A 25,326-nucleotide genomic window follows, 5' to 3' on the forward strand; every position below is an offset into this window, starting at 1 on the left:
AAAACCTGATGTGGAGACCAAGTGATTGTCAAAGAGACAAAAATTAAGCTAAGGTATATTGGGTAATTGAATCAGAATTCAATAAATGTGATACTTCCTTGCAACTAATAATTTTTTTAATTGGTCACGTTAATGCTATAAAGATGTCAAAGGGAAACCTATGCTAGGGACTACTTATGTTCCTTGCAAGTATAAAGAGATAGAAAAATTTACTTTTTAGTGTATAGGGAATGGACAGATCATTCCCAGGCATTCTGCAAAGTAGGCAGGTCACCTTAGGGGAAAACTTTACCAGTTCAAAAATTTACTTCACATTAGCAGTGAAGAATCAGTCATCACCCCGAATCTTTATCTTTTTTTTACTTATAAGGTTAAAGCAAACAACTAATAAATGTTAACAGCAGTAAATGCAAAGTTTCATTAAAATTTTTTCTAAAATACCCTGCACAAGTTCAAACTGACTCTACAACAGGTTGAGGAAAGATGCTTTGGGATTTTAACTGAACATAAGATCATTATAACGTAAATGCAATTCAAATGTATTTAATACATACACTCTAAAGCAAATCTGGTCATAATTCCACTGGATCTGTCCTATGAGACCATATAGGAAACATCAGTCACTTGGCCAATCATGTGATCAACTAAAACCCTCCTGAGAAAGTGACCAGGGTGGCTAAAGGTTGGAAACCATATGAATTAGGGCTTTCACTTAAAGAAACTAAGGAAACAGCCCAATCCCCAAAACAGACAAACAAACAAACAACAACAACAACAACAAAAAACACTTTTGCTGTTGCAGTGGTTGTGGGGGTGGGTAGTACGGCTCCCTTAAGGAGAAAACATTATTACAAACATTTAATGGAGTTTGGGGAGGAAGATTACAGAATTCAACATTAAAGTGACAAACTTGTGAAGTAATAACTTCTTACAAGGAAAAAGTCAAGGACCTTCCTCAGGAACGTTCTTGAGGGGATTTATGCATTGGAAAGGAAGTTGAATTAAATCAACTTTAACTTCCCATCCAAATCTAACATAATATGCTTCAAAGGCTGGTCTTCAAACCAACATAGAGTTTATGGCCCAGTGGCGTCTGTCCAGGGATATCTTATTTAGATGTTCTGATGCTGTGTGTGATATGTTGTGAGGGAGCATTTCCTGTGAGTGGTTCACTTACAGTCAGCTGTTACTCTGTGTTCCCTTTTGGAATATCAGTGTTAAACTTCCCCTTTTAGCAAAAGAGCAGTAGGAGAATAATAAGGTAGCTGGGGGCAGGCTTTTGTACCAATCATTCTCTATTAATCTTTCACTTCAGTTCCAGGCATTCCTAACCTGTTATGTCAACTTGGGTTTATAACTGAGGGTGAAGTTTCAGGTTTCCCTTCCAGAAATTGGGCAGCGACACTCAAGCAGCTGCTAGAACTAGGGAGTGGCTAAGAGTTGGAAGACACCAAACCAGGATCTGTAAGAAAAAAGAGACAGCAAGGAAGGAGGGAGGGAAAGAAAGAGGGTTAGGGAAAGAGAGAGGGAAGAAAAAGAAAAATTGGTTAGAGCTATAAGGACTGCGAGAAACCTCGGAAGGGAAGAGCAGTCCTCTTGCCCCCAACTCCCAACGCTTACCCCTGCGCTGACACTTGGATCACCTCTCTGGAGATGAAGGAAACACTTGCACAGGTGCGTTTCACCCCTACCCGCTTGCCCTAAGTAGGGATTATCTTGCTGCATTCTTTGTTCTGGGAACCAATTAATCAAGGGTAGACGGAGGCTGGACTGGGAAAGCTGGAGGGGATGGGGTCGGAGGAAAGAAGCCAGGAGCCATTTAATGTGGACATTGCACATGACATCATTGCCTGAAAGAGATTTGGCCCTCCTCTTCCCGGAGCTGGAGGCAAGCATATCTGCTGGAGCAGGAGTGGGCTGGTCTCCCGGAGTGTGTGAGTTGGTGCGAGGCAGTGCGCGGCTGCTTAGGAGAGGTATTGAGGCGTAAGAGGGAGACCCGGGGAGTGACAGCAAGATGAGAAACCTCCTGGGTTGGAGGTGTTTGCGCGGCGCGGGGCTCCGCCCCCGCTCCGGCGGCGCGCTCGGCCCTGGGAGGGGCACGCCTGTTTGGGGGTGGGGACCGTGTGCCCAAGGGGGTGGGTCTTTGGTGGGGGTGGGGGCGGAGAGCTGCCTGCGCATGTCAAGGCTAACAGAGCACACACAGCTCTGGGGGCCTGGAGAGGGGCCGCCGGTCGTCTGCTGCCCGGGTCTGGACCCCCCCGTGATCCAGGGGCGAGCTCCAAGGCAGGGGCACTTTTCTCTACCCAGCCTCCACCGCCGTCATCGCCAGCCCTACAGGAGGTTCCGTCTCTTTCCCGGCACCTCTGAATCTCCCGGGGAACCGAGGCCCTGGTGTACAGACCGACGTGGGACGAACTCTGTATCCCAGACGGGAGGCCTCAGTGGCTTCGGGTGCAGGGACACGCCCAGCCGAAGAAGGCGATCCGGGTGGAAGAAGCCAGAGCTCCCAGGTCTGGGTGGATCCTGGTAGCTGTTGTAAGGGGAAGCGAGAGGTGAATCAACATGGACCCCTTCGACAGCCCAGCCTCCTAGGGCCAGCCGTGCGACTCCCTTCCGAGCCGAGCTTGCCCTGGGCGCCAGCCAGAAACGCGGGGGAGCAACTGGAATGTGAAGTTCCGGGGTGGGCGGGGAAGCTACTGTCCGTGGTCCTGAGCCGGATCCCGCAACCCGCTCCGGGAGAGTGCCCGGCGCTGCTGATCGCTCCCTCGAATTGGGTTCTGCTGGGATAGGTTGGAGCTGGGACCTCCCCCTCCCCCTTCCCGGTTTCCAACGGCAGCAGAGCCTCCCCAGGCACGGCGCCCTTCGTTGAGTCAGAAAGTCGCCCTCTTTGGGCAATCCGTCCCAAAGGGTTTCCTCGAAAGAATCTGAGGGCACAGTCTTTGACTGAGGGAATCTCTCCCTTTAGCCCCGGAAAACACCCGCGGAAAAAGATGCCTGCCTTCAACAGATTGTTCCCCCTGGTTTCTCTCGTTCTCATCTACTGGGGTAAGTACCAGCCAGCACCCTGCCATGCGAGATGGAGATAACTGTAATCATGCTAACGATAATAACACTTATTGATGTCCTTGATGAAAAAAAAAAAAAAAAAAGAAGAAGCAGCTCTGGTTGGCTTCCCTCTGTACATGTCTGCCAGACATGGAGATCTAAATGGGTTCCATGAGAATGGAATTTTAAGATTGGAAAGGCACCTCCCAGTTGTCCTGCAGCTTTATTCCCCCAACCTTTTTTGGTGGTTCTTTCGCTCCTCCTCTTTTCGTGATCATTCTTAAGTCCCCCCCCCCCCCATCCCCCTTTACTGAAAGGGAACGTAGCCACGTTCATTATAAAAAATCTTGCTTGCAGTCACATTTCATTTCTCAATGAGGAGTCAGTCCTCCTGGAAAGATCACTGGGTCTTCAGAGTCTTTTCTCTATATTAACAACAACAACCCAAAAGCTGGGTGCATGGATTTTGAGAATGAAAGTGCTTTGATTGTTGATCTATTTGCTTAATTTGGTAAGGAATAAGGGGGAAACAGGCTTAAGCCATTTGCTGCTATGTATTAGATAAATAGACGGGGAAATGTTTTTGTTGTTGTTTTGGTATACTTGTGGAGCTAAGATGCTTTGATGTTTGGGGAGCTGGGTTTTTTGCCCTCAAAGATGAACAAACTTGTCAGTTGTGACATACTGAGATGACCTTCCCCCCCTCCAAATAAGTTACTCCTACACTTGACAACAGTAAGGCTGAGCAGAGCTATGTCAAGGGATGGGCCTGAAGTGGGGTGCCTGAATGTGTACAAAGGGAGTTACGAGTCTATATGATAATGTCTTACTATGTGATAGAGCTGATATTTGTGTCTCTGAGTCTCAGTGTCTGAATGTGCACTAGCATGTGTCTGAACATGTTAGTATAGACATCTGAATGGACTGGTATGAACACGCAGGTGTGTATGTGTGTGCAGTTCTAGGCATCTCGGCCTTGGTGTCTCTTATTATATTCTTAAATCAAACATGTGTCTCTTTAGTTGGTAAATTGCTTTACATGATCTTTGCTACCTTCTTCCCTGCTAAAATCAATAAAAAGGATCATTGGATTGTGCCCACCCCCTGACTGAAAGTAGACAACTGGATTATTCTCCCATGCTTTGCATGAAACTCATTCTGCCTGTGCAGTGGCAGACATGCTGATGAGAATTGACTTTTTGCCTCCGTATCTTTGTCCAGTCTCTGGGTCTAACTCTGGCTGCCAGCATTATCTGGATTTTGCATGTGACCAAAGGCAGAACCAAGCTTCCTGCTGAAAAAAAAAAGCCTGATGAGACAGGCTAAGAAGGATGAGGAGGGAGAGTAATGCCAGCCCCAAGGGCAGTCTTACTGCCATCCATTCCCAGTGCAATACACCAGACTTGGAGATGAAGCAGACATAATAGGTTGCCAATGAGCTCACCTGCCTTGAAGATTAAGGCTGAGATTTGCTCCAGGGAAATGCTAGGGTTGTGAGGCTTAGGAGTGGTTATAGTCTGGCAGGATAAGAGAGAGTGTGGATAAAGCTGAAGTTGTAGAGAAAGGTTGGGTGAAGTCCGCATAGGTTTTCTTCCCAGACTTTAAGTTTTTAGCATTCCTGTCTGAATTCCATTGGAATGAGAAAGCACACTGTAGTCCAAGTGTTTTTTTTTTTTTTTTTTAACTAGAACTTGCTCTGTTGCTTCTATCATACTATGTAACAACCTAAGAGAGTGTGTTTCTTTATATGTAAAGTTTGGAAGTTGTCATAGATGACATCTAATATTCCTTTCAGTTTCACAACTGAATGATGGGGAAATGTTTACAGACTATTGTTAGAATTGTTGGAGTGCCCATTCCCTCCTCCACCCCCCAAAACTTTGGAAAATCTGACCACATTACATCTCTCCTTGCTCATTCTCAGCATCTTTTCAACATGAACGTTGGTTCACCAGACTGAGAAACTGCAGAAGGTAAAAAGGAGTTCAGGATGCCTCTTTGTTAAATGTAAGAGAAAGAGCCTCACTCACAAATGCAATTTCATTTTATTTGCATGTAATTATAATACTGGAAAGCATTTAGCTAGACATGTTCCCCCTTTATCAAGCTGATTTCTTACATGATGGCCAGTATGAATGGAAAGGGTTTTCTCCATTTACTTTCTGCATGAATTGAAAAAAAAAAAACTCCCTTATTCTCTTAATAAATCATATAATATTAATAATAAGAATTTTTAAACCTACACTTGCCTGATGCTTCACAGATTACAAAGCAATTTTTAATTCATTACTTCTTTTGGTCCCCGTATCAATCTACAGGGTACTGAAGGGAAAGGAATATTATTCCCAGTTTAGAGATGAGAAAATAAGCTTAGGGAGAGGAAAGGACGGCTAGAGAATCCTGTCTTCTGACTTCAGTCTTCTGTGGCTTCTCTGTGGACATGTGCAGCTGTGCTCAATTGCTGTCCTTGCATTTCTCCTCTGATCCTTCCCTCCCCCTTTCCACATGCCATCACCTTTCCTAAGGCCTCACCCATCCCTTAGCTCCTGTTGCCTTCTGTGCACTTCTTCAGGTTTACTCTCCCACTGGTCCCCTGTGTTGGGGAATTTTTCCTCTTCCCCTAATAGCCCTTCCTAGACCTCATTCCTTCAGGACCCTGCTACATGACAGGCTAATTTGATGACCTCAGGAGTTAACATCTGAAACTAATTGCAATTGTGACCCCATTTCGGAAATTATTTACATTTTAATTAAAACCTTCATCACCTTATTGCAAAAGAAGCATTCTAGAGCAAGCCAGAAAAGACAGTGTGACAATGGCCAAGGAAGAGAAAAATATGGAGGTGATAGATGAGTTGAATATAATCATCATTAATGAATGCATCATAGTGTTCTTTCTCCTGAATTTCTTCATTATTATTATGGACGTTGAAGAAGAGTCCAAAGGTCAAATGATTTGGCCAATGTTATTCCAGGAGTTTATCATTGATAGGCAGCAATGTAAGTTGAGCTCCTGCCATATATATGTACAATCTTTCCTTGGATACCTACAGCATACCTACAGTGTTACATAATGGTGCACTGTAGACTTGTGGGTAGAGAAATAGATTTTTCTTTTGACAGAAGGAGCAGTAAGTCATATTGCACAGGGCAAGCCAATGAGGAGAGAGAGTTTTGTGGCCATTTTGCAATGACTATTCAGGACCACAGGAGCAGTGTGCTCCTGCCTTGAAGCTGGACTTTGGCCAGGAGAAAGGCAGCCCTGGGCCTTCTGAAGATACCTTGGATTATCATCACTGAAAAGAGAAGGACCGCTGCACAGGCTGCTGTTACACATTCACTCTCCTTACTGCTTAGATCCCACCTTCCCTCCCCTAACTATTAATGGCCCAACGGTGCTCCTGTCTTGGCCACCCCACCTATTTGGTCACTAAAGAACACCCCTTTCACCCGTTCCACGGTGTTAATCCAGCAAATGATTCCCTTTCAAACCCCTTTATCTCTTTTATCATCTTCATCTAGCAAAATCATCTTCCGATCTGACTACCATGCCAGTTTCCTATCTGTTCTTTCTGCTTCCACTCTTGTCCCCCTTCACTTCTCCAATTTATTCTCAACACATCAGGCTGATCATGTAATTTAGTACAAATCAGATCTGACCATGCTTCCACTCAGAACCCTCCAGGGCTCTCCATGTCACTTTAAGCAAAAGTCAAGAGTTTTAATGTGGCCTGTAGATCCGGCTGCAATCCTGCCCTGACCTCCCTTACTGTCTCATCCCTGTTATGCTTACTTCCTTTGCTATATTTCCCACATTGCTAGCTCTTTGCAAAGAGCTTACTTTCAATAGAAAGAAAGGAAGTGGTGATCTGGAGACTCAGGCGGGGGAGACATAGACTTGACCTCTTCACAGAAGGAACAGGAGGTCATATTGCAAAGGGCAAGCAAATGAGAAGGGAGCGCTTTGTGGCTATTTTGCAATGTACTATCCAGGACCCCAGGTGCAGTGATTGCTCTCTGCTGTCTTTGCTGAACATGACAAGCACAATCCTTTGGACCCTTGGACCCTTGACTCCTCAAGTTGCTCCTTCCCCTGCTTGGCATGACTTCACACGAGCGTCCCTGTGGCTCATTCCATCATTTCTTTCCTTCAGTGACTGTCCGATGTTAACCTTCTCAGTGAGGTCACCTCCAACGACCTTGTACATTCACTCTCCCTTCATCCCTCCTCTCCTGTGCTTTATTTTTCTCACAGCACTTATTACAATATAATGTAGTTCATTTTCATTCTTCTTACCCTGGAATTTGGCTCCATGAGAACTGAGATTCTGTGCTTAGAACAATGCCCAGCACACAATGGGCATTCAATACATTTTTCTAATAAATAAGCAAACAAAAACAAACAAATAAATAAGCAAACAAATGCAGGATAAAATAACATTAATAAGTGACATATAAAATGCATTCACACAAATCCATAGAATTTCCATGGCCTATACACTACACAGATATTGTTTGTAGCATTTTATTGCCTAATAAACTGAGTCTCAAAGGTTTGTGAATCAAACTCATTCCTTCAGGTGCCAAATACCATTATCTTCCTATCTCTATAGTCATAACCATGTCTTCCTTGGGACTTTACCCATCCTGCTTTTGAGATCATTGACATTGAACTTGCTTTTACCACCTCTTGTTAAATATGAATGGACTCCAAGATTTTGTGCTACACAGAGTTCTTGCTGCATGCCCTCTGCCCCTTTGTACACTCACAAACTTGCACAAACAATACCTCCTTTCTTTTTTTCTTTTTCTTTTTTAAGCAGGATTGTGATCAAGACTTTAAATTCATCACATGCTGAAAGTGTTTCTGATCAGTTTTACCTAGATGTGGACCCTCTCTCTATCAAACCATTGAGGCCCTTGTGCAAACTCAAGATAACACAAGCCCAGCTTACCTGACAGACTGAAAACCAATTAACATTTATTTTATGTTGACTGTTTAAACCTTAATTATAGTGTCATTAGTTTTTAAACTCTGAAGTTTAAAAATGGAAGTAAAATCTGTTGACTTCTTAACCAACCACAGTATTTATTTTTTTTTAACTTTATTTTATTTATTTTTATGTGGTGCTGAGGATCGAATCCAGGGCCTTGCACGTGCGAGGCCAGCGCTCTACCACTGAGCCATAACTGCAGCCCACACATTTTTGACTCAAAATTAGTCTCTGTCAGTCTCATTTTAATCTCCTATAGTTCCGAACTTTCAGTAGATGGATAGGCTGACCATTAATGATGACCTAGGTGGTTTAAATGTCAATGTGTGATGTTTATTTTTCTTCTTAGAGGTTCTATTTGTATCATTAGTTCATGAGAGGGCAGTTTCGGAAGGAAACTTCGAGAGTCCTGATATAAGAATTCTTGGTGGCCAGTTTATTTTTGAGTCTTCCACACCATGAGGCATAAGCTCCCATACTGGATAGTTTTTTGTATTTATAAACAATCCTAACATTAGAAAATCCGTTATTATTATGCTAAACTTATATTTTTTCTTATAAACTTTGGAGTTGGGTAAAATCAAATTCTCTTCCACCTGCCAGTCTTCAAATATTTGAAGATAGGTATTTTCCATGCCCAGCTTACCACCCTGAGTCCTTCCATTCATTCCTTACCAGACTTTAGGCTTGTCTGTGGGCCCCTCGCCATCTTGTTCATCTCTGGGCATGCACTCATCAAACAATTTCCTTTTGAAAATATGGCATCCCGAACTGATCATAGCAGTCCAGATTTGTTCTGAACACTGCAGAGGAACTGCACCTCCTTCCTTCTGCACGCCGTGCATCTGTTAATGCAACCCACATTCGCTCTTGCTTTTGTTGACAGCTGTGTCTCACTTTTGATTTTCTGAATTTACAATCTGATTTATTTTTCTTGAAATGGACTTTATCTAGAAGGCAGGAACCATAACATAAGTCTAAACCTCCATGTGTCATGTAAAGTGTCCCATAATCAGATCTCTCTAGATTTTAACCTAGTCTCCCTCTACAGAGAGACTTGTTCTAGCCTAGTGGTCAGACTATCGTGTTCCCCTCTGCTGCTCCACCGTCCAAGTGTCAGAATTACCCACAGATTTCTTAAAACATAGATGTGCTTACATCTCTGTGCCTTTAGAGTATTTTATGTCTCATACTATAAAGGACACACAGAGATTTTCACAGCAGGGATCTGTCCATCTACCTTTCTAGCCTCAGACTCACAGCCTCTTCTCCCTTCCCCAGAAGGAATGTGTTTATCATAGGTAGAAACATGTTCCCTTCTAGATTATAAATTCCTTGAGGCTGTGGTTACCATTTTGTTCATCTTTCCACCTCCAGCCTAGCAGAGACCTGGCACGGAGTGGACTTCAGTGAGTGCTGGGGTGAAGATGGGGTGGGTGGATGGTCCCTGGATGCCCAATCTCCCCCCTAGACTTTAAGACTTTGAGGGTAGGAACCAAGACTGTCCTGTGCTGCATCTTCATTGCTTCCAGGAGAAGGCTTTCAGTCCATGTCTGGGTCATTCACATCTCCCTCGTCTTGCTCTGCTTCTGTTCTCTGAGCTTAGAGAACTTGGGTGTGGACTCAGGGGAACAGGTATTTTCAATTTTATCTAATGATTCGTCTCTGTCGTTTCTCTCTCCCTCCTTGTCCTCCAATGCTTCCCTCTGGTTGCCCCCCTTCCCACTGCCTGCTGTCCCTTCCCTGCCCTCTGTGCTCCCTCCAGTCAGCGTCTGCTTCCCTGTGTGTGTCGAAGTGCCCTCGGAGACGGAGGCTGTCCAAGGAACCCCCATGAAGCTGCGCTGCATCTCCTGCATGAAGAGGGAGGAGGTGGAGGCCACCACGGTGGTGGAGTGGTTCTATAGGCCCGAGGGCGGTAAAGATTTTCTTGTATGTCCGACTGCTGCCTCTGGCCTTTCTTTTACCCGTCTGTGCTGTTGTGTGCCTGGCTCCTGACAGTCTGGGAGATGGGGATCTAACACTCACTGACTCTTTTTCTTCTGAGCACTGACAGCTCCTGAGGAGGAGATAACTTCCAGTCTTAGTTAGCTCCGCTTTTGTGCTTGTCCAGCCACAAACAGCCCTGGTTACAGGCAGGGGAAGGAGGACAAAGAAATAAATCCTATTGAGAGCCTCCTCTAGGCTAGGCACCCTGCGAGGCCTCTTGCCCATTTTGTCTTCCTCACCATCCTATGAGATGGACTAAATTAGTAAAGAAACTGAAAGAACCTGAAGCATCATTATATTCACATAATGATATAATAATAACCCAGCTCTTTGAACTCTCACCATCCCAGTGAAATAAGAATGACAGGGATGACCAAGGTTGATATTCAGCTGGTGTCCCCGTGCAACCGCATAGGTACATAGCGGACTTAGCTAGCTCTGTAGTGGAGACTCGCTGTAACCTGTCTCCCAGGGTCATGCCTCCATCCTTCCCGCCAGGAATTCCCAGGCTTCCCCTTGATCTGGAAACTAAGGGATTTGCTCCTGGCAAAGGGATTTTAAACTAAGGGATTTGCTCCTGACTCTGTACCTGTGCCGTGAGCAATGTCAGTCCTGGCTGGTTTGTTCCAGTGCTGTCCATTTTGTCCTCCTCACCATCCCACGAGATGGAGTAAGTTAATAAGGTGGTTGTTGCATGTTTCGAATGCTACCTTAGAGATGACCATCATTCATACTGTCACTGACTCTGGAGCAGGTTGCCTGGGGTTGATGCTTTACCCTATGCTATTTGGCTCTGGGTCCAGGTCATGTTGCTCAACATCTTGGTGCTTTGGTTTCTTTATTTTTAAATGGGGACATAAATTATAGCTAGCTTATTTAGGGTTGTTACCAGGACTTACGAGTTCTAATTCTTAATGCATTTAAAATGATTCGTGGAATATAGTAAGCATTATATTAAGTATTTCCCAGAGAAAAAGATGTATGTGTGAGTGCATATATATATTCACACACATACCTACATAAAAATGTATACACACAGAGAGAGAGAGAGAGAGAGAGAGAGAGAGAGAGAGAGAGAGAGAAATGAGGAAATTGAGGCTCAAACATGTTACCTAAGTAAGAGAATTCAGACTTCACCCAGGTGGTCTGACTGCAGATTTTAAAGCCTCTGTTTAGGTCTCTGTCCGGCCATCCTGGGGGCACTTCTCTACAAAGACTTTTAATGGAGACAACAAACAGCAGGGTGAAGTTGATTTTGCTTGCTCTCTTCCTTCTTAACGCTTTAACCTCTGTTCTGTGTGCCATATTGGTGTAGGTTGGCTCTACTCAGGTGCCAGTTTAGGAACCAGCAGAGACGTCTTGAGCCTGGCTCAGGCTTGATAGTGACACATCCGTGAAGCTGCCCTGAAGCCAGTGCCCCATTTACAGGAGGCTGGAGGTCTTGGCCAGATCCAAAAGCCCCCGTAGATGACAAGCCCAGTCATACACAAGCTGCCCACCCTTCTTCTTGGCCTCCCCAAAATGAGGAGAAAGTGCAACTGAGGAAGTGAATTTTGCATTCAATTTCTAGGAATTTGAATTTAAGTAGCCACATGTGGCTAGTGGAGACTAGAACGAATAGCACAATTATAGAGAACAAAAGTGTCATGTCAGAAGGAAAGGTGCCTGAGAAAAGATATTTAAGAAAGCAGATTTCAATTTGAATTTAGCCCAAAGCAAAGCAAAAGCCCTGACATGTGCCTCTCGGTTGGCAGATCACAATTCAGCATCCTAGGCTCCCTTCCTATGGCCTGGCCCAGATCTCCCCACTGTCCCTTAATGGGTAGCAGCTCAGAGGGTCACATTTTGAGTGCAGGACTGTCAGGTGTCTTCATTGCTCATGAAACCACCTTTCCTGGTCTCCTCACCTAGTTCTGTCTCTGGCTGTCCCATGACACTCTCTCTTGAGCTCCCTTTTTATCTCCTTCCAATACTTTCTTTCTCTCAATTTCCCCTCCTGATCTTCTGTATGCCTCTCCACCTTTCTTTGTTCTCCCATTTTTCTCCTTATTTTTCCTGCCAAGCTTTTTCCCGCCTACCCCTCCCATTTGCCTGTGTCCATCTTCTTGTCTTTGTTTCTTTCCGTGTCCTCCCCTGCACCTCTGGGTCTTCTGGCCACATGGTCCTCTCACTTTCCCACTCTTTCCTCCACCCCATTCCATCTTGGCTGTCCTGCCCTATCTTTTCTCCTGGCTCTACCTGCTTCTGCTCCTCTACCTGCAGATCTATGAGTATCGAAATGGCCATCAGGAGGTGGAAAGCCCCTTCCAAGGGCGCCTGCAGTGGAATGGGAGCAAGGACCTGCAAGATGTGTCCATCACAGTGCTCAACGTCACTCTGAATGACTCTGGCCTCTACACCTGCAACGTGTCTCGAGAGTTTGAGTTTGAGGCCCATCGGCCTTTTGTGAAGACCACGCGGCTGATTCCCCTCAGAGTTACTGAGGAGGGTGAGGCTGGGGCACAGGGTCTCTGGGGCGTCCTACTCTTTGGGTTGGGGGTTGGAGGATATGAGAGTCTTTGGAGAGTGCAAAACCCATGTATTTGTACCCATCTTCCTCAAGCAGCCAGCTTCCTGCAAACACTTCACCAGCTTGCCTTCTCAAAGCAGGAAGGCTTGGAGATGACAGTAAAACGAACTCTTCTTGGTCCACTAGAGGAAAAAAAGACAGCCTCCACAAAGCCTAGAGCCACTGATTTAGTGATGCCATTTTCTCTAACCTGATTCAGTGGGCACAAAGAAATTGTATAATATTAGTTATCTAGAAATCCTCTCCTGTCTATAAGCAATATATACAGCCACGTCATTGTTTCTCAGCATTCAGCATCTTCTGCAGGCCTTTTTAGAACACAGATTTTTTTGACTTGCTAGGGATGCTGCTGTTGCTGGGAACCCCACTTTGAGAACCACTCTCTGAGCCCAAAATTTGACAAGCTTTTTATCTTTGTCTGTCTCTCCACAATAGTCACACAAGCAACTCCTTCCTCAGCTGTGACATCTTCGCATAAATCCATCTTCAGCTGGGAGAAAGGGACAAGTTGATAGCTCTCCAGTCTTTAAGGTCTTCAGACCTTTCAGCTGATTTCTTGTTAGTGGGAAGTCCTCTCAGCATCTTAACTCAGATATTTCTCTTGCATTCCAAGTCCAGAACCTGGAGGGAGGACTTTGAGGGCACTCATATTCTGCTTTGGTGCTACTGTCAGAGGACTCAGAGAACTGCAGCTCTGAGCCCCTTGCAAATACCTCTTCACATGTCAGATGCCTTTCTTTCTCAGGAGGTCTATTTCCAGAGATGCAGGATGATGAATAGGCCCTGATTTGTGGGCATGAAAGAAGAGATCAAGCTAAAGATAGTACTCTTCCTAGAAAAGGGACCCAGGAATCCTAACTTCCAGACTACAAGTTCTTTTTTTTTTTTTAAATACTATGGTCAAAACAGTGAAGTAAAGACCTCAGTGTTGAGAGTGAACCACAGAGAATGAGACGCTATAACTGAAGCAGAAGGCAGATCACTTCTGAATGTGCAGAACACTCAGGCTACCTGAATTGAGATGTGATGAGTCACATCCCCTCTCTGAGCCTGTCTCCTCTGTGTGAGACGCAGGGGACAGGGCGGGAAGCTCTCTGAGGTATGCATCTGTTCAAAAGTTCCATTATCTTCCTCTGTTTACACTTGCTCCTCCCTGGGGATGGGCGCCTGGTGCCCCCTGCTGTTCATCATCAGGAACTGCTGGCTAGTACCTGCCAGACCCTAGGAAGGTTCCTGTCCCCACCTCCTGCTCTCTCAGGCTTCAGCTTTTTGCCTCCAGAAACCACTGGGGGCACATCTGATGGAAATTTGTGACAAACCTAAGCTAGTCAGCCTGTCAGGCACCGCAGCACGCTTCAGGTAAGAAGAGAAGGAAAAACAAGTTTGTTAACAGAGTCACAAAGCCTTGTGGATGGTAGGGCTGAAAAGAAACTTAGAGATTTAATCCAGCAAGGCTCCTCCATTCTACCTTTGTAGATGTGAGTGCAATGGGTTTGGGTGATTTCTGGTTTGTGTAAGTTAAAATGACTCCCCTCAGGTACTTGGAGGGTGCAGTTCTGGAGCCTCTCATTTTGTGCCGGGAGAACAGAGCTCCATGAGAGTGAGAGAGGGGCTGGCTTAGGGACATGAGCTAATTAGCATTAGGAGGAGGACCAGGGTCCAGATCTTTTGCTTATTAAGCTAACCCACAGCACCTTTCCTTCCACCACCATCCTGCCATTTTTCCTCTTCCTTCTTTTTGCCTCTGTGACCCCTTGACAGCTATCCATACTGAATACTCACTGCCCTCACATGACTCATAGGTGCACCCTCCATTGTGACACTGTGACATGCCATTTCTTCCATTCCTGACCCAGAGAATCTGTCTGGTTCTATTTGTTCACATTAAATTTTTCCTGGTTTAAGCTCTTTCTGTCTCTAAGACATAAATTAAGACATAAATATGAACCCTCTTCCAGGCTAGGAGACGACACATGCCTCAAGCTACATCTATGACTTCCAGCTCCACCTTCTCTGAGATGAAGTTCATGGCTAGAAGTCATTGCTTTTTTTCTTTTGTTTAAACCAACAAAGCTTTGGGGATGATTTGGACTCTGTGGATAATTGCAAACTGAATTTAATTCCTTCCTTTATATCAGACTATATGCCATGTATCATGTTCTAATTGTCATTTTTGTTGATCGTGGAACAAAACAGATCAACACTTATTTGTATTCATTCATTCAACAAAAACTCATTAAGTACTTCAATTTATGGAGGGGATTTGGTCCAATGCACTCTCCCTGGGGACATCACCTCCACCACCTGCTGTTCAGAGGTTATAGGTGGTTAAAATAAGACATGTGCCTTACATTTGTGTTGATTTTTGCATCTCATTACATTTCTGTTGGTGTGTGGTGCTGGGGATTGAACCCAGGACCTGCCCATGCTAGGCAAGCACTCTACCACTGAGCTCCACCCTCAGCCCACACAGATATTCTTAAATATACTAGGTAATGTAACTTTCACAGTAACCCTGACTGATGTGAATTATTATCCCATTCTACAAATTAAGAAAGACTCCAGTGCAGGAAATGACTGTTTCCAAACCAGTAAGTAGTACAATTGGGACCCAATTCTCCTCCCCTCTTCTTCCCTACCTTCCTCCCTCCCTAAGTATGTGGTTGTGTATACACATATATAGACATATATACATATGTATATATATACATATGCACACATATATACACTTATATACATATACACATATATTTAATATGTATTTATATATGTGTGTACATATGTGTGTGTATATATCATTCTGAGTCCAAGTTTCCTTTTGCTGTTCTTCTACTTCTTCCATCCATCACTCTCCCTCATCCCTATCTCCAGAATAGCCAATGAAGTTCAGTGAAAAAACTGACAGAGGTTTTGAAGTTCCTCTGACATCTTCCTGAGTTGGAAAGAACATGTTCCTGAGTTCCTTTAGACTCAGTGCTTATTTAAGTCATACTTAAAAATAGGCTTCCTAGATCTAAAACCCCAAAGACAGCTCTGGGTTTGTGGGACATACACATTATGAAGCTCATTCTCTTTCTTGCAGCTGGGGAAGACTTCACTTCTGTGGTCTCAGAAATCATGATGTACATCCTTCTGGTCTTCCTCACCTTGTGGTTGCTCATCGAGATGATATATTGCTACAGAAAGGTCTCAAAGGCTGAAGAAGCAGCCCAAGAAAATGCGTGAGTCCAAAGATGCCAAAGTAATAAGGATAACTAGCCCCTTCTGAGTGTCTGCTGTTAAAAGTGAGGTGTTATGCAATTTATACACATCCTTCTCCTTTCTCTTTATAACTACCTGTGAGGTACGCAACATTATTGTATCCATTTTACAGATGAAAATATAGAGTTCACCAAGGGCCACTGTAAGAGACAAAGCAATGTCTGATTTTAGGTCTGCTGACTGTTGGCCTGCACACTTAACCATTGAGGTGAAGAACATCGGCTGCCATTACAAACCCATAAAATTAGCATTATTATGTTATGGCCATTTTATAAATGTTGAAGCAGGCTCAGAGATGTTAAATGGCTTGCCCAGGTGGAACACACAGTGAGTGCGGAGACTGGGATTCAAACCCAGACCTCTCTGTTCCTGACATCCATCATGTTCAGCTGTTTGACTCAGAATTATATATACACAAACATATGTACACACATATATAAATACACACGTATTAAATATATGTGTATATGTATACAAGTGTATATGTGTGTGCATATGTGTTCCATGAATACCATGGAACTCATCAGCCCACCTTTATGAGATAAGGAGCTCCAAACCGTGAGTTCATCCCCTAGAGTCTGACCATGATCAAATCCTCAGAGTAAGGTCTCCAATCTTTTGATGTGCGCCTGTACCTTTGCCAATTTTGCACATGTGAGAGATGATGGGGTCTATAATAGCAAAGGGTCTGAGAGACCATGCTGGACTGTTATTTGGGGAGAGAAAGACAGGAAAAGACAGACAAAAACCAGCCCTCAAATTTCTAGCAACATTGCTGAGGGAATAATCTGAAAAGCTTAAGTTGCTGCCACCTGGAAATGTTTGATCAAGAAAGCCTCATTTTGCATGGTATCTATGATCTCAGGAAAATAAAAATTACTACAGACTATATATGAGGATAGAAAGAAGGAAAGTTGTAATTCCTGGTGACTTAGTTACTTGGATTTTAGTAACTGGATTTTAGTGCATGGACAGGAAGTGTTTGTGCTTGGACAGAAGTGTCTACCTTTGGGCCCCCACAAGAAACAGAGTTGGAACTAAGATCCTCAGCAAAGCCAGAATCCCCAAAGGGCTACCAGTCACACAAGGGTGGACCAGAAAATTACCAGCCCACCAGCCCCCAGAAAAGTCAGGAAACCTATCCATGTTATCTTGACTCAAGCAGAAAAATAAATGATTCTTGAGAATTAGTAACCATAGCCTTTTCCCACAAAATGTGGGACTTAAATTGATACTATCCATGTGATCAAGGAAACTCTAAGCAGTGGACAGTGATAACTGGGAGTATCCTATAGAAACAAATGGAAAACCCTTCTGAAGGGACCCTCTCTCTGCCAAGGTCCAGTAGGATTCTTTAGACTAATTACTGCTAGAAGGGATTTCACAATCCAACCCCAAATGAAAAGTCACTGTGGAAAATAGTCCAGGTGTTATGGTATATTCCTGCAATCCCAGCAAATCAGGAGGATCATGGGTTAGAGGCCAGCCTAGGCAACTTAGTGAGATCATGCCTGTAATTAAAAAAAAGAAAAAAGGTGGGGGTGGGGATAGGGATATAGCTTAATGATAGAGCGCCCCAGGTTTAATCCTCAGTAAGAAAGAAAACAATCCATATGAACAAGAGAAATAACATAAGGTCACTATTAACTCCTAGGAGATTCAGATAAGAAGGACCTGGGAAAGTATAGAAAATAAGCTTGTTTAAAATAGCTAAAGCAATGGGAAAAAAAACTTAAAACATAAAAATAAGGTAAGTTGCTAGGAAAAAAGGACAGGCAGAAAAAAATTCTGAAAATAAAAAAAAAATGTAGTCAATAAAATATCAAATGGATTGGTTCAATAGAAAATTGGATACAGGTAACCGAAAGAAATGTGAGGGACTTATACAGAATGGAATAATAGAAAAACAGGAAATGGATGGAAAAAATGAGGTGCTTCATTAGAATAGAACAGAGAATGCAGAAGAAATGATACCTGTATAAGAGAGAAGTGGCTGAGAGAAGGATAGATGCATCTTCACATGCAAGACTCATAGTCAGCTGGTCCCCTACTTACGATAACTCAACTTACAATTTTTGACTTTTGACTTTGTGATAGTGTAAAAGCAATGAACATGCAGTCAAAACTACTTGAAGTTTTGCATTTCAGTTTATTCCCAATCTAGCAATATGTAGTATGCTCTATCCCATTGCTGAGTGGCAATAGCAAGGCTCAGCTTCCAGTCAGCTGTGAGATCTCTCTACAGTGTTCTACATTGTCAAGCTATGATGTCTGGTTGGTTAGATATGTTAAATATATTTTCTACTTAGGATATGGTCAACTTATGGTGAATTTATTGGGACATAACCCCATCATAAGTCAAGGAACATCTGTAGGTCCTGAGCAGGATAAAAATAAATAAATCTATGTCTAAAAACCAACTTCCTTTAAACTGATAAACAGCAGCTACTAAGATAGTCTACAGAAGATATCTGTCTTTTGAAACTTTGGAAAAGAACAGTTTAATAAAAAAACAGAAACCTTGGAAGAAATACCTGTAACATTAGAATATGTCAAGAATATCATCCCTTCCCCCTACTGTTCAATATTGAATTGGAGATTTTACACAGTATGCTAAGTAATACAAAAAGGGGAGGGGGTAAAAATTGGAAAGGAAGAAACTAAATTATCATTGCTCACATCCATAATATAATTATCTGCATATAATATCTGAAGAGAATCTATGAGCAAGCAATTAGAACTAGTAAGAACATTCCATCAAGTTTCTTATAAAAATCTGAATGCAGGCACGTGCCACATAATGTTTCAGTCAGTAATAGACTGCGTATGCTGTGGCAGCCCCATAAATTGTATCAACCGGTGGTGTCTGCCATTTTAGGTTGTGTGATTACACTCTATGATGTTCAATGAGGCTGAAATCATCTAACATATATTTCTCAGAACATGTTCCTATTATAGAACAGCCCATGGCTATATAAAAAATCACCTATATTACAGCAACTAATTTAGGAACATATTTAAAAATTTAATTATAATAGAAGCAAATATTATCTAATACCTGGAAATAAATCTGACAAGAATATGCAAGACCTTTAAGAAGAAAATTATAGAACTTTACTGAAAGACACAAGAAAAAGCAAACCGATGGAAAATAAATCCTCACTATTAAAACAATTCCCTCCCAAATTAATCTTCAAATTCAGTAAAATGCCAATTAAAATCTCCATTGAATTTTTTAAGAAACTTGATAAATTGATCTTTTAGGGTCATATGAAAGATCAAAGGGCCAAAAATCATCTAAACCAAAGGACAGCCAGGAGTGAATATTTTAAGTCTTGCAAAACTACGTAGGATCTCTGACACCCATTGTTCTTTGTTTTTCTTGTGTGTTTGAAACACTTTAAACAAGTAACAGTCATTTTTAGCTTGTGAACCATAGTTTGTAGATCTCTGGTCTAAGCCAATTCAAAGAAGGAACAATTAGGTTCCGGAAAAGTAGCTAATAGGGATTAAAATTGCTCATACCTCTATCAGGGTAAACAGTCTGTGATACTGTTTAGGTATATACTGATAGGTATAAAATGCACAAACAGAACAAAACAGAAAGTCCTCCAAAGGTTAATGAAAGTATATATATATATATAAAAAAAGGATACATAAAAGTGATGTCATTGTAATCACCGAGAGAAGAAGGAACTGTCAAGTAAGTTGTGGAGGGAGGATTCCTTGTCCATGTAGGAAAAATAAAATAAAATTACGCATCTCCTATGCCAAACAAAAATACTTTGAGTAAATTTATAGACAAAGTAAGATGTAAAACTTGGAAATTCTATTAAGGGATATAAGAGAATATCAATATTACCTGGACATGGAATTTCTTAAATAAAATACAAAAGGTACAAATCAAAGAGGGAAAATATGATCGTTTCTCATTATCTTATATGTAAAAATCAATTGTTTATTCCAAAAAAATTTTTTTCATCTAAAAGTTTACAGACAATAGATTGAAGGAAATTTTGAAGACATGAAACTGGCAAAGAAAAATCAATGCGAAAAAAACAAATACCTTAGAAGAATAAATTATTGAAGGAGAAACTCAGCCTATAAACACATGAAGAAATGCTCAACTTTACCAATAATCAGGAAAATAAAAATTAAAATAACTATAAAATATAATTTCGTTTCCATTCAATTTAGCCAGTATTTTTTAGTTAAGTCCTGCAGAAGTGTGGATTCATAAGAAGACTCAGATACTGCTAGTGGGTGTGTTCATATACAAATACAGGAGAGGATGTATTATTCTAATCTGTTGAAAGGGTCATTCTAGTTTTGTCTTGGAAACCAGCCCCAGAAGGAAACGCAGAGCTGTCCTGAAGACAGCCTTGCCTGTGCCCTGCTCCTTCCTTGTCTCACAAGCCCCACTGGTCCTCTTCCCCCCTCCCCTTCCTTTATAGGTCTGACTACCTTGCCATCCCTTCAGAGAACAAGGAGAACTCTGCAGTGCCTGTAGAGGAATAGGAGTGATATGACTTGAGGTGAGGTCCTGGGACTTGGGAGGGGAAGGTGGATGTAGATGGCTGGTTGCATAGTGACTTTGTCACCCACAACTGACATGACCTTGAATTTGATCCCTTTAGTGGATTTCTAGATTTCTATCCGGTCTGGTATCCCTACCCTCAGGGTACTTCTTTAAGTTGATGACTAAGTCACACAGCTCTGTAGGATGTCAAGCCCTTCAGAAGGTAAGGGCTGACCTGAGTGTTGCCAGGCCACACTCCTTGCCCATGGTAACAAGGGCACAATTCTCCACTCCCTCTTTTGGTCAGTGTCTTTGGATTTGCCTGGGCTGGACTGGACTAGGCTGGGATGGAAATTCTGAGTGATTTGTTTTATCATTGGTAGGTGTCCTGAACACTAAGGGACTGGCTATCCCAGGTTCCGTGATGTCAGCAGCATCAGGAAGGTGCCCCGTGGTCCCCGTTGCTTCTCTTCCTGCATCCATCCTTCTACTCATTCATCATATATCCACCCACCTCTGAGCTTTCACCTCTGACTTCCTAACTCACCATGAGACTTTGCCAGAGCTGAGGAGCCAACATATCTACATGGAGTCAACCTTGCCTATCCTCGCTTTCAAGCCAGCCGCTCCAGTGCCAACTGGATTTCTCCCTGTGCTCCAAATAACTTCATACCATTGCTGGAGGTAGCACTTCCCTCTTCCCCCAACTGGCTGGAACTGGCTCATTCTCCATTGCTTCAAGAGAATGGATGTCTTACTGGAAGGAGGAAGTAATTAGTTTCAGTAAAGCAAAAGCATGTTTTGTACTTGGACTCTTTGAAGTCAGTTTTTTTTTCAAGTTTGTGGCCCACTTGACTAGAGCGTCAGAGAGAAGCATGCCTCTCTAGGTTCTTCAGTGACAAAGATCCTTCAGCATAGACTAAAATGCTTTCTGGAGCTTAGTACTCCAGGACTAGATCCCCCATAGGTCTCTAAGGCCTGGATTGCATCCAGTCCTTCAATGAAGCCAAGGACAAGAGTCTGGGGAAGGACCCAGGACAATCTAAGTGGCTCTTAAAATCCATACACCATACTCCTGATTTTGCTGGAATGATGTATGTGTGCTCTTTCTGGGGAGCACACCACCTTGCCATTGGGACTGAAATTTCTGAGTTCTTCCTCTCCAAGTGTCTGTGGATCAGTATTAGTCCTCATTTTATAAGAGGCAACTGAGGCTCACACAGAGCTCAACCATATAAGAGAATTAAGAGGACAAACTATACAGAGATAAACTTTGGATGCTGCCCAGTTTCCACTCCAAAGTATGGATTATTCTGTTTTTGAAAAGATTTTGACATTGAGCTGGGCTGTAGCCATGCCTTTTGTACAAGTACAGATTTGAGGTGGATGGTACAGCTTAGGTTAACTTTGATAGATTCAGGGAACTAGAAACTGGCCAAGGAAGGAGACACAGAAGTACATGAGATAGACTGGAAGAATTTTCCTATTAAAGATGTGTGAATCCGATATATCCCCAGGAGGAAATCGCCTCTGAGAACAATATTCAAACTAAGAAAAATACTCGTTAGTCTGAGATGGATGATGAACAAAGTGATAAGGGACAGATGGGGAGGTGGCATCCAAATACCTCACCTATGATTGAATCTGTACTGTTAGGTGTTCTCGTTTTCTTTTGGTTTTTGTCTTTTCTGAATTTTGAGAGAGCAGAAAAACGATGGGAAAATTGTTAGTGTCTTTCTTTTCTTTTTTTTTTTTTGTTAATGTAATGACTTGTCCAAGTGTCTATGTGTGATATCCTTCACACCTAGTGCTTAGAGAGGGGGAGGTTTTATGTGATGAGAAGACGAAAGTGCTGGGATTCCAGAAGAAGGAAGGCCCTCAAGTCTGGGGAAATTGATCTGAAAGCCTATTCTCCATTGGCTTTGGGCATCACGTGACAAGCTCATCATCTCTTCCATCCCTGAGGACGTACTTGAAATAAGATCCTTAACACATATGAAGAGTCTAATGTGTTGAAGAAAACATTTGCAATAAATTCAAGACCCTTCTTATTGGTAATTTGCCACACCACCTTTCTGAAGTAAAGGAGATGATATAGAGCATTTTTCTTAATTTGTAATTGGGAAAATGGGCCTGAATCAGTGGGAGGTTTACCCAATCACAAGCCTGGTTGATGCGGAGGTTGTAGCAGCAGCGAGTCACTTCCTCCTACTCCACTTTCCCCTTGTTTCCAGTGGACCATCATTTAATTTGTAACCAAGTGGTATGTATGATTGCCTTTTTCTTTAAAAAAAAAAAACCACTAGATGTTTTCTAAATTATTTTTCATGGACCGAATGATGCTTATCATTTATTCTTCACAAGTTATCTTCTTTGTTTCTTTTTAAATATTCTCAACACTTCTCATCCTTGATACCTTCGCAAAAGCTACATGGCATGCAAAAGCATTTTCACTCCATTTATTTTATTTCTTCTAAATTTCTTCCAGAGAGGTGAATGTTCTTAGGAGTCAATGTTATCAATGAAGAAATGGAGGCTATAATGTTAAGTAGCTTTACTGGATTATCAGGTCACTTTGATGATCAGTGGAGAACTAGAATCCAGGTCCTCTGACTCCTCTTCCAGTTTACACCACAGCTGCTTCTTTTCTCACTTTAAACTCCCATCCGACTCTGCCTCTCTTGCTTGTCCAGATGTCTCCATCTTCTCTCCACCCTAATCCCATTCTCCTACTTCTCTGCCACTTTGCTTCTTGGTAAATACTACAAATGTGCTTTGAGAGCCCATTCCACCCTGGTTCTCCTTCTGGTTGGTTTGTATATCATTATTTCTCCAAAACTGCAATTCAACTCCTTCCTGGGAGACTTCATCTTGACTATCCATCTAGAAGGTACTGTGATCACCAGCCTACGTGAAGTCTTCGCCCACCTCCCCGTTTCTTCATGTATTCCTATACAAGATCTTGACTAAATGTGTGTAGCTCTGGAAGCTTTATCTGGTATGTTGTTACTTATTAAAGGGCTTAGAAGAGTTTTCAAGGGCTATAATCACTTTAGAAACCCCATTTGTTGTCTTGGTGCTGGATGTTTCCCATGACTAATCCTCAATAACACAATTCACTAAAGGTCAAGCTAGGCTGAGTGTGATTTTCCCTTTCTTACTGCTTAACAGCCATGAACTTGATTGCTCAACTCTATAGGTCCTGGGAGCAGTTTTCCCTATTGACCTTTACCACCATCTAGGTTTTATATCAAAGCCCCAACCTGTGCATGAAAATACCTGGACAGTCAGTTCCCATCCCTATCCCAACCTTCATTTTTAGTCTGTTTAATAGCACTGTCTTTTAGTTTCTCTATCCCCAAACATCTGCACATCCACACATCCTTCTGAGTTTCTGGTTTCTACTGAATGTCGAACTGGAAATATTAGTAGAAAAGGAATTTTCAAATCAGAAATATGCTGGGAAATGTGTAGAGCGGTGAACGCTTAAGAAGAGGAGATAAGCCAAGTGTGGTGGCATACACCTGTAACCCCACCACCTTGGGAGGCTGAGGCAGGAGGATGGCGAGTTCAAAGCCAGCCTCAGTAATGTGAGGCGTTAAGCAACTCAGTGAGTCCCTGTCCCTAAATAAAATACAAAATAGGGCTGGGGATGTGGCTCAGTGGTTGAGTGGCTGAGTTCAATCCCTGGTACCAAAAAATAAAGAGACACAGTGGATCCCTTTCCTCCCAAGAACTACTACATCAAAAAGCAATATATGAGCTGCATGCAGCATTGTGTACCTGTAGTCCCAGCTACTGAGGTGGCTGAGGATGGGGAGGGTCTTTTGAACCCATGTGTTTAAGATCTTCCTAGGCAATATAGTGAAACCCTGTCTCAAGTGGAGGGAAAAATACATCTAGAATCTCTGAACCTACTTTACACATCAGAGGGAAAAGTCTATAAGATTGCATCATTGCAAGAAAAAAGGAGAAGCAAGAGCTAGACATATTTCAAATGTTTTTGTTCCACTTTCCCAGTTTCACATGGAAATGGTAGAGGTGAAGGGCAGGGAAAAAAACCCGTCTCAGCTCTTTTTGTAAATGAGAAAACCCTAACTCAGTGAATTCATGTAGTCACTGAAAATATATCCAGATGGTTGATGTGCTTGCTCACCAATCTGATATGCACTCACTCTGCATTTTCCAGCATCCACTGTGTTGAATACTAGCCTAGACCCTAAACAGGCCTGATGACCTTAGGTTTGAAAAACAGCATCATCCAAGTCTTACTTAATCTCTAAAAGCTAAGGTGGTATGTACCTCATATTTAGTTCAGCTCCCTTCCTCACTTGATTTTATAGAAGGTCCTAGTTGTTAAACAAGCCTGAGTTACAGGTCAGCCTCAACCTCTGTCATAAGCCAGCTAAACTGCAGAGCCAGTATTGCTCAGCCTTCTTCCCATCGCCACTGGGCAAGAACTGCACCTACTGGGCAGTGTATGTGATATGGAGGGAAGTCACTGAAGGACGTGTGCTGGTAGGTTTGTGGAACACAATTAGAAAACAGTCTCGGCACAAACGGGACTATTTCCTACATCATCACCTTCATATGGCATTTTCTTGATTTTCCACAGCCAGTCTTTTTCTGAACTCCAGAAAAGTTGCTCCCGACACCACCCTATCCCTCAACAACTTAATGCCTATTTGTAGTGTTTTTCAATAAACTCTGTTAAACAATGTCAATAAAGTCTCTAAAAGCCACTGGCTCTGGTTTTGCTCTACTTACTATGTGTAACTACTGCATAGCTTCTACCTAGCACCCCATTCTGCATGGTTTCTACCTAACCCCCCAATCTGTATCAACTCCTATACCCAACTGGATGTGCCTAGAGAAGGGAAAACACATTTAATCATCTACAATTAAAAACATATGCTAAATGTGTGATCTAGATTTTCCTTGCCCCCTTTCTC

General features: G+C 42.7%; 1 protein-coding gene and 1 non-coding gene across 2 annotated transcripts; one reads left to right on the forward strand and one right to left on the reverse strand.

The window, feature by feature from the left end:
• Positions 1–231: 231 nt before the first annotated feature.
• LOC143393261 (U12 minor spliceosomal RNA) lies at positions 232–380 on the reverse strand. Its single transcript, XR_013090559.1, has one exon. It is a non-coding gene; the product is annotated as a U12 minor spliceosomal RNA (small nuclear RNA).
• Positions 381–2,990: 2,610 nt separating this feature from the next.
• On the forward strand, positions 2,991–20,833 carry Scn3b (sodium voltage-gated channel beta subunit 3). The gene is made up of 6 exons (XM_076843673.2): positions 2,991–3,045; positions 9,805–9,968; positions 12,288–12,513; positions 15,677–15,815; positions 20,310–20,390; positions 20,758–20,833. Exons 1-5 carry the CDS (start codon positions 2,991–2,993, stop codon positions 20,371–20,373), a joined length of 648 nt encoding a protein of 215 aa, XP_076699788.1. The 3' UTR covers positions 20,374–20,390; positions 20,758–20,833.
• The last annotated feature ends 4,493 nt before the right edge of the window (positions 20,834–25,326 follow it).

This window comes from Callospermophilus lateralis, chromosome 2 (assembly GCF_048772815.1).
Source record: "Callospermophilus lateralis isolate mCalLat2 chromosome 2, mCalLat2.hap1, whole genome shotgun sequence".
Classification (NCBI taxonomy): domain Eukaryota; kingdom Metazoa; phylum Chordata; class Mammalia; order Rodentia; family Sciuridae; genus Callospermophilus; species Callospermophilus lateralis.

Excerpts from the sequence above, each read along its gene's own strand:
- Scn3b (XM_076843673.2), top strand. The coding sequence starts at position 2,991 with ATGCCTGCCTTCAACAGATTGTTCCCCCTGGTTTCTCTCGTTCTCATC. Across the intron at positions 3,046-9,804 it reads TCTCGTTCTCATCTACTGGG|TCAGCGTCTGCTTCCCTGTG; the intron begins GTAAGTACCAGC and ends TGCTCCCTCCAG. Across the intron at positions 9,969-12,287 it reads AGGGCGGTAAAGATTTTCTT|ATCTATGAGTATCGAAATGG; the intron begins GTATGTCCGACT and ends CTCTACCTGCAG.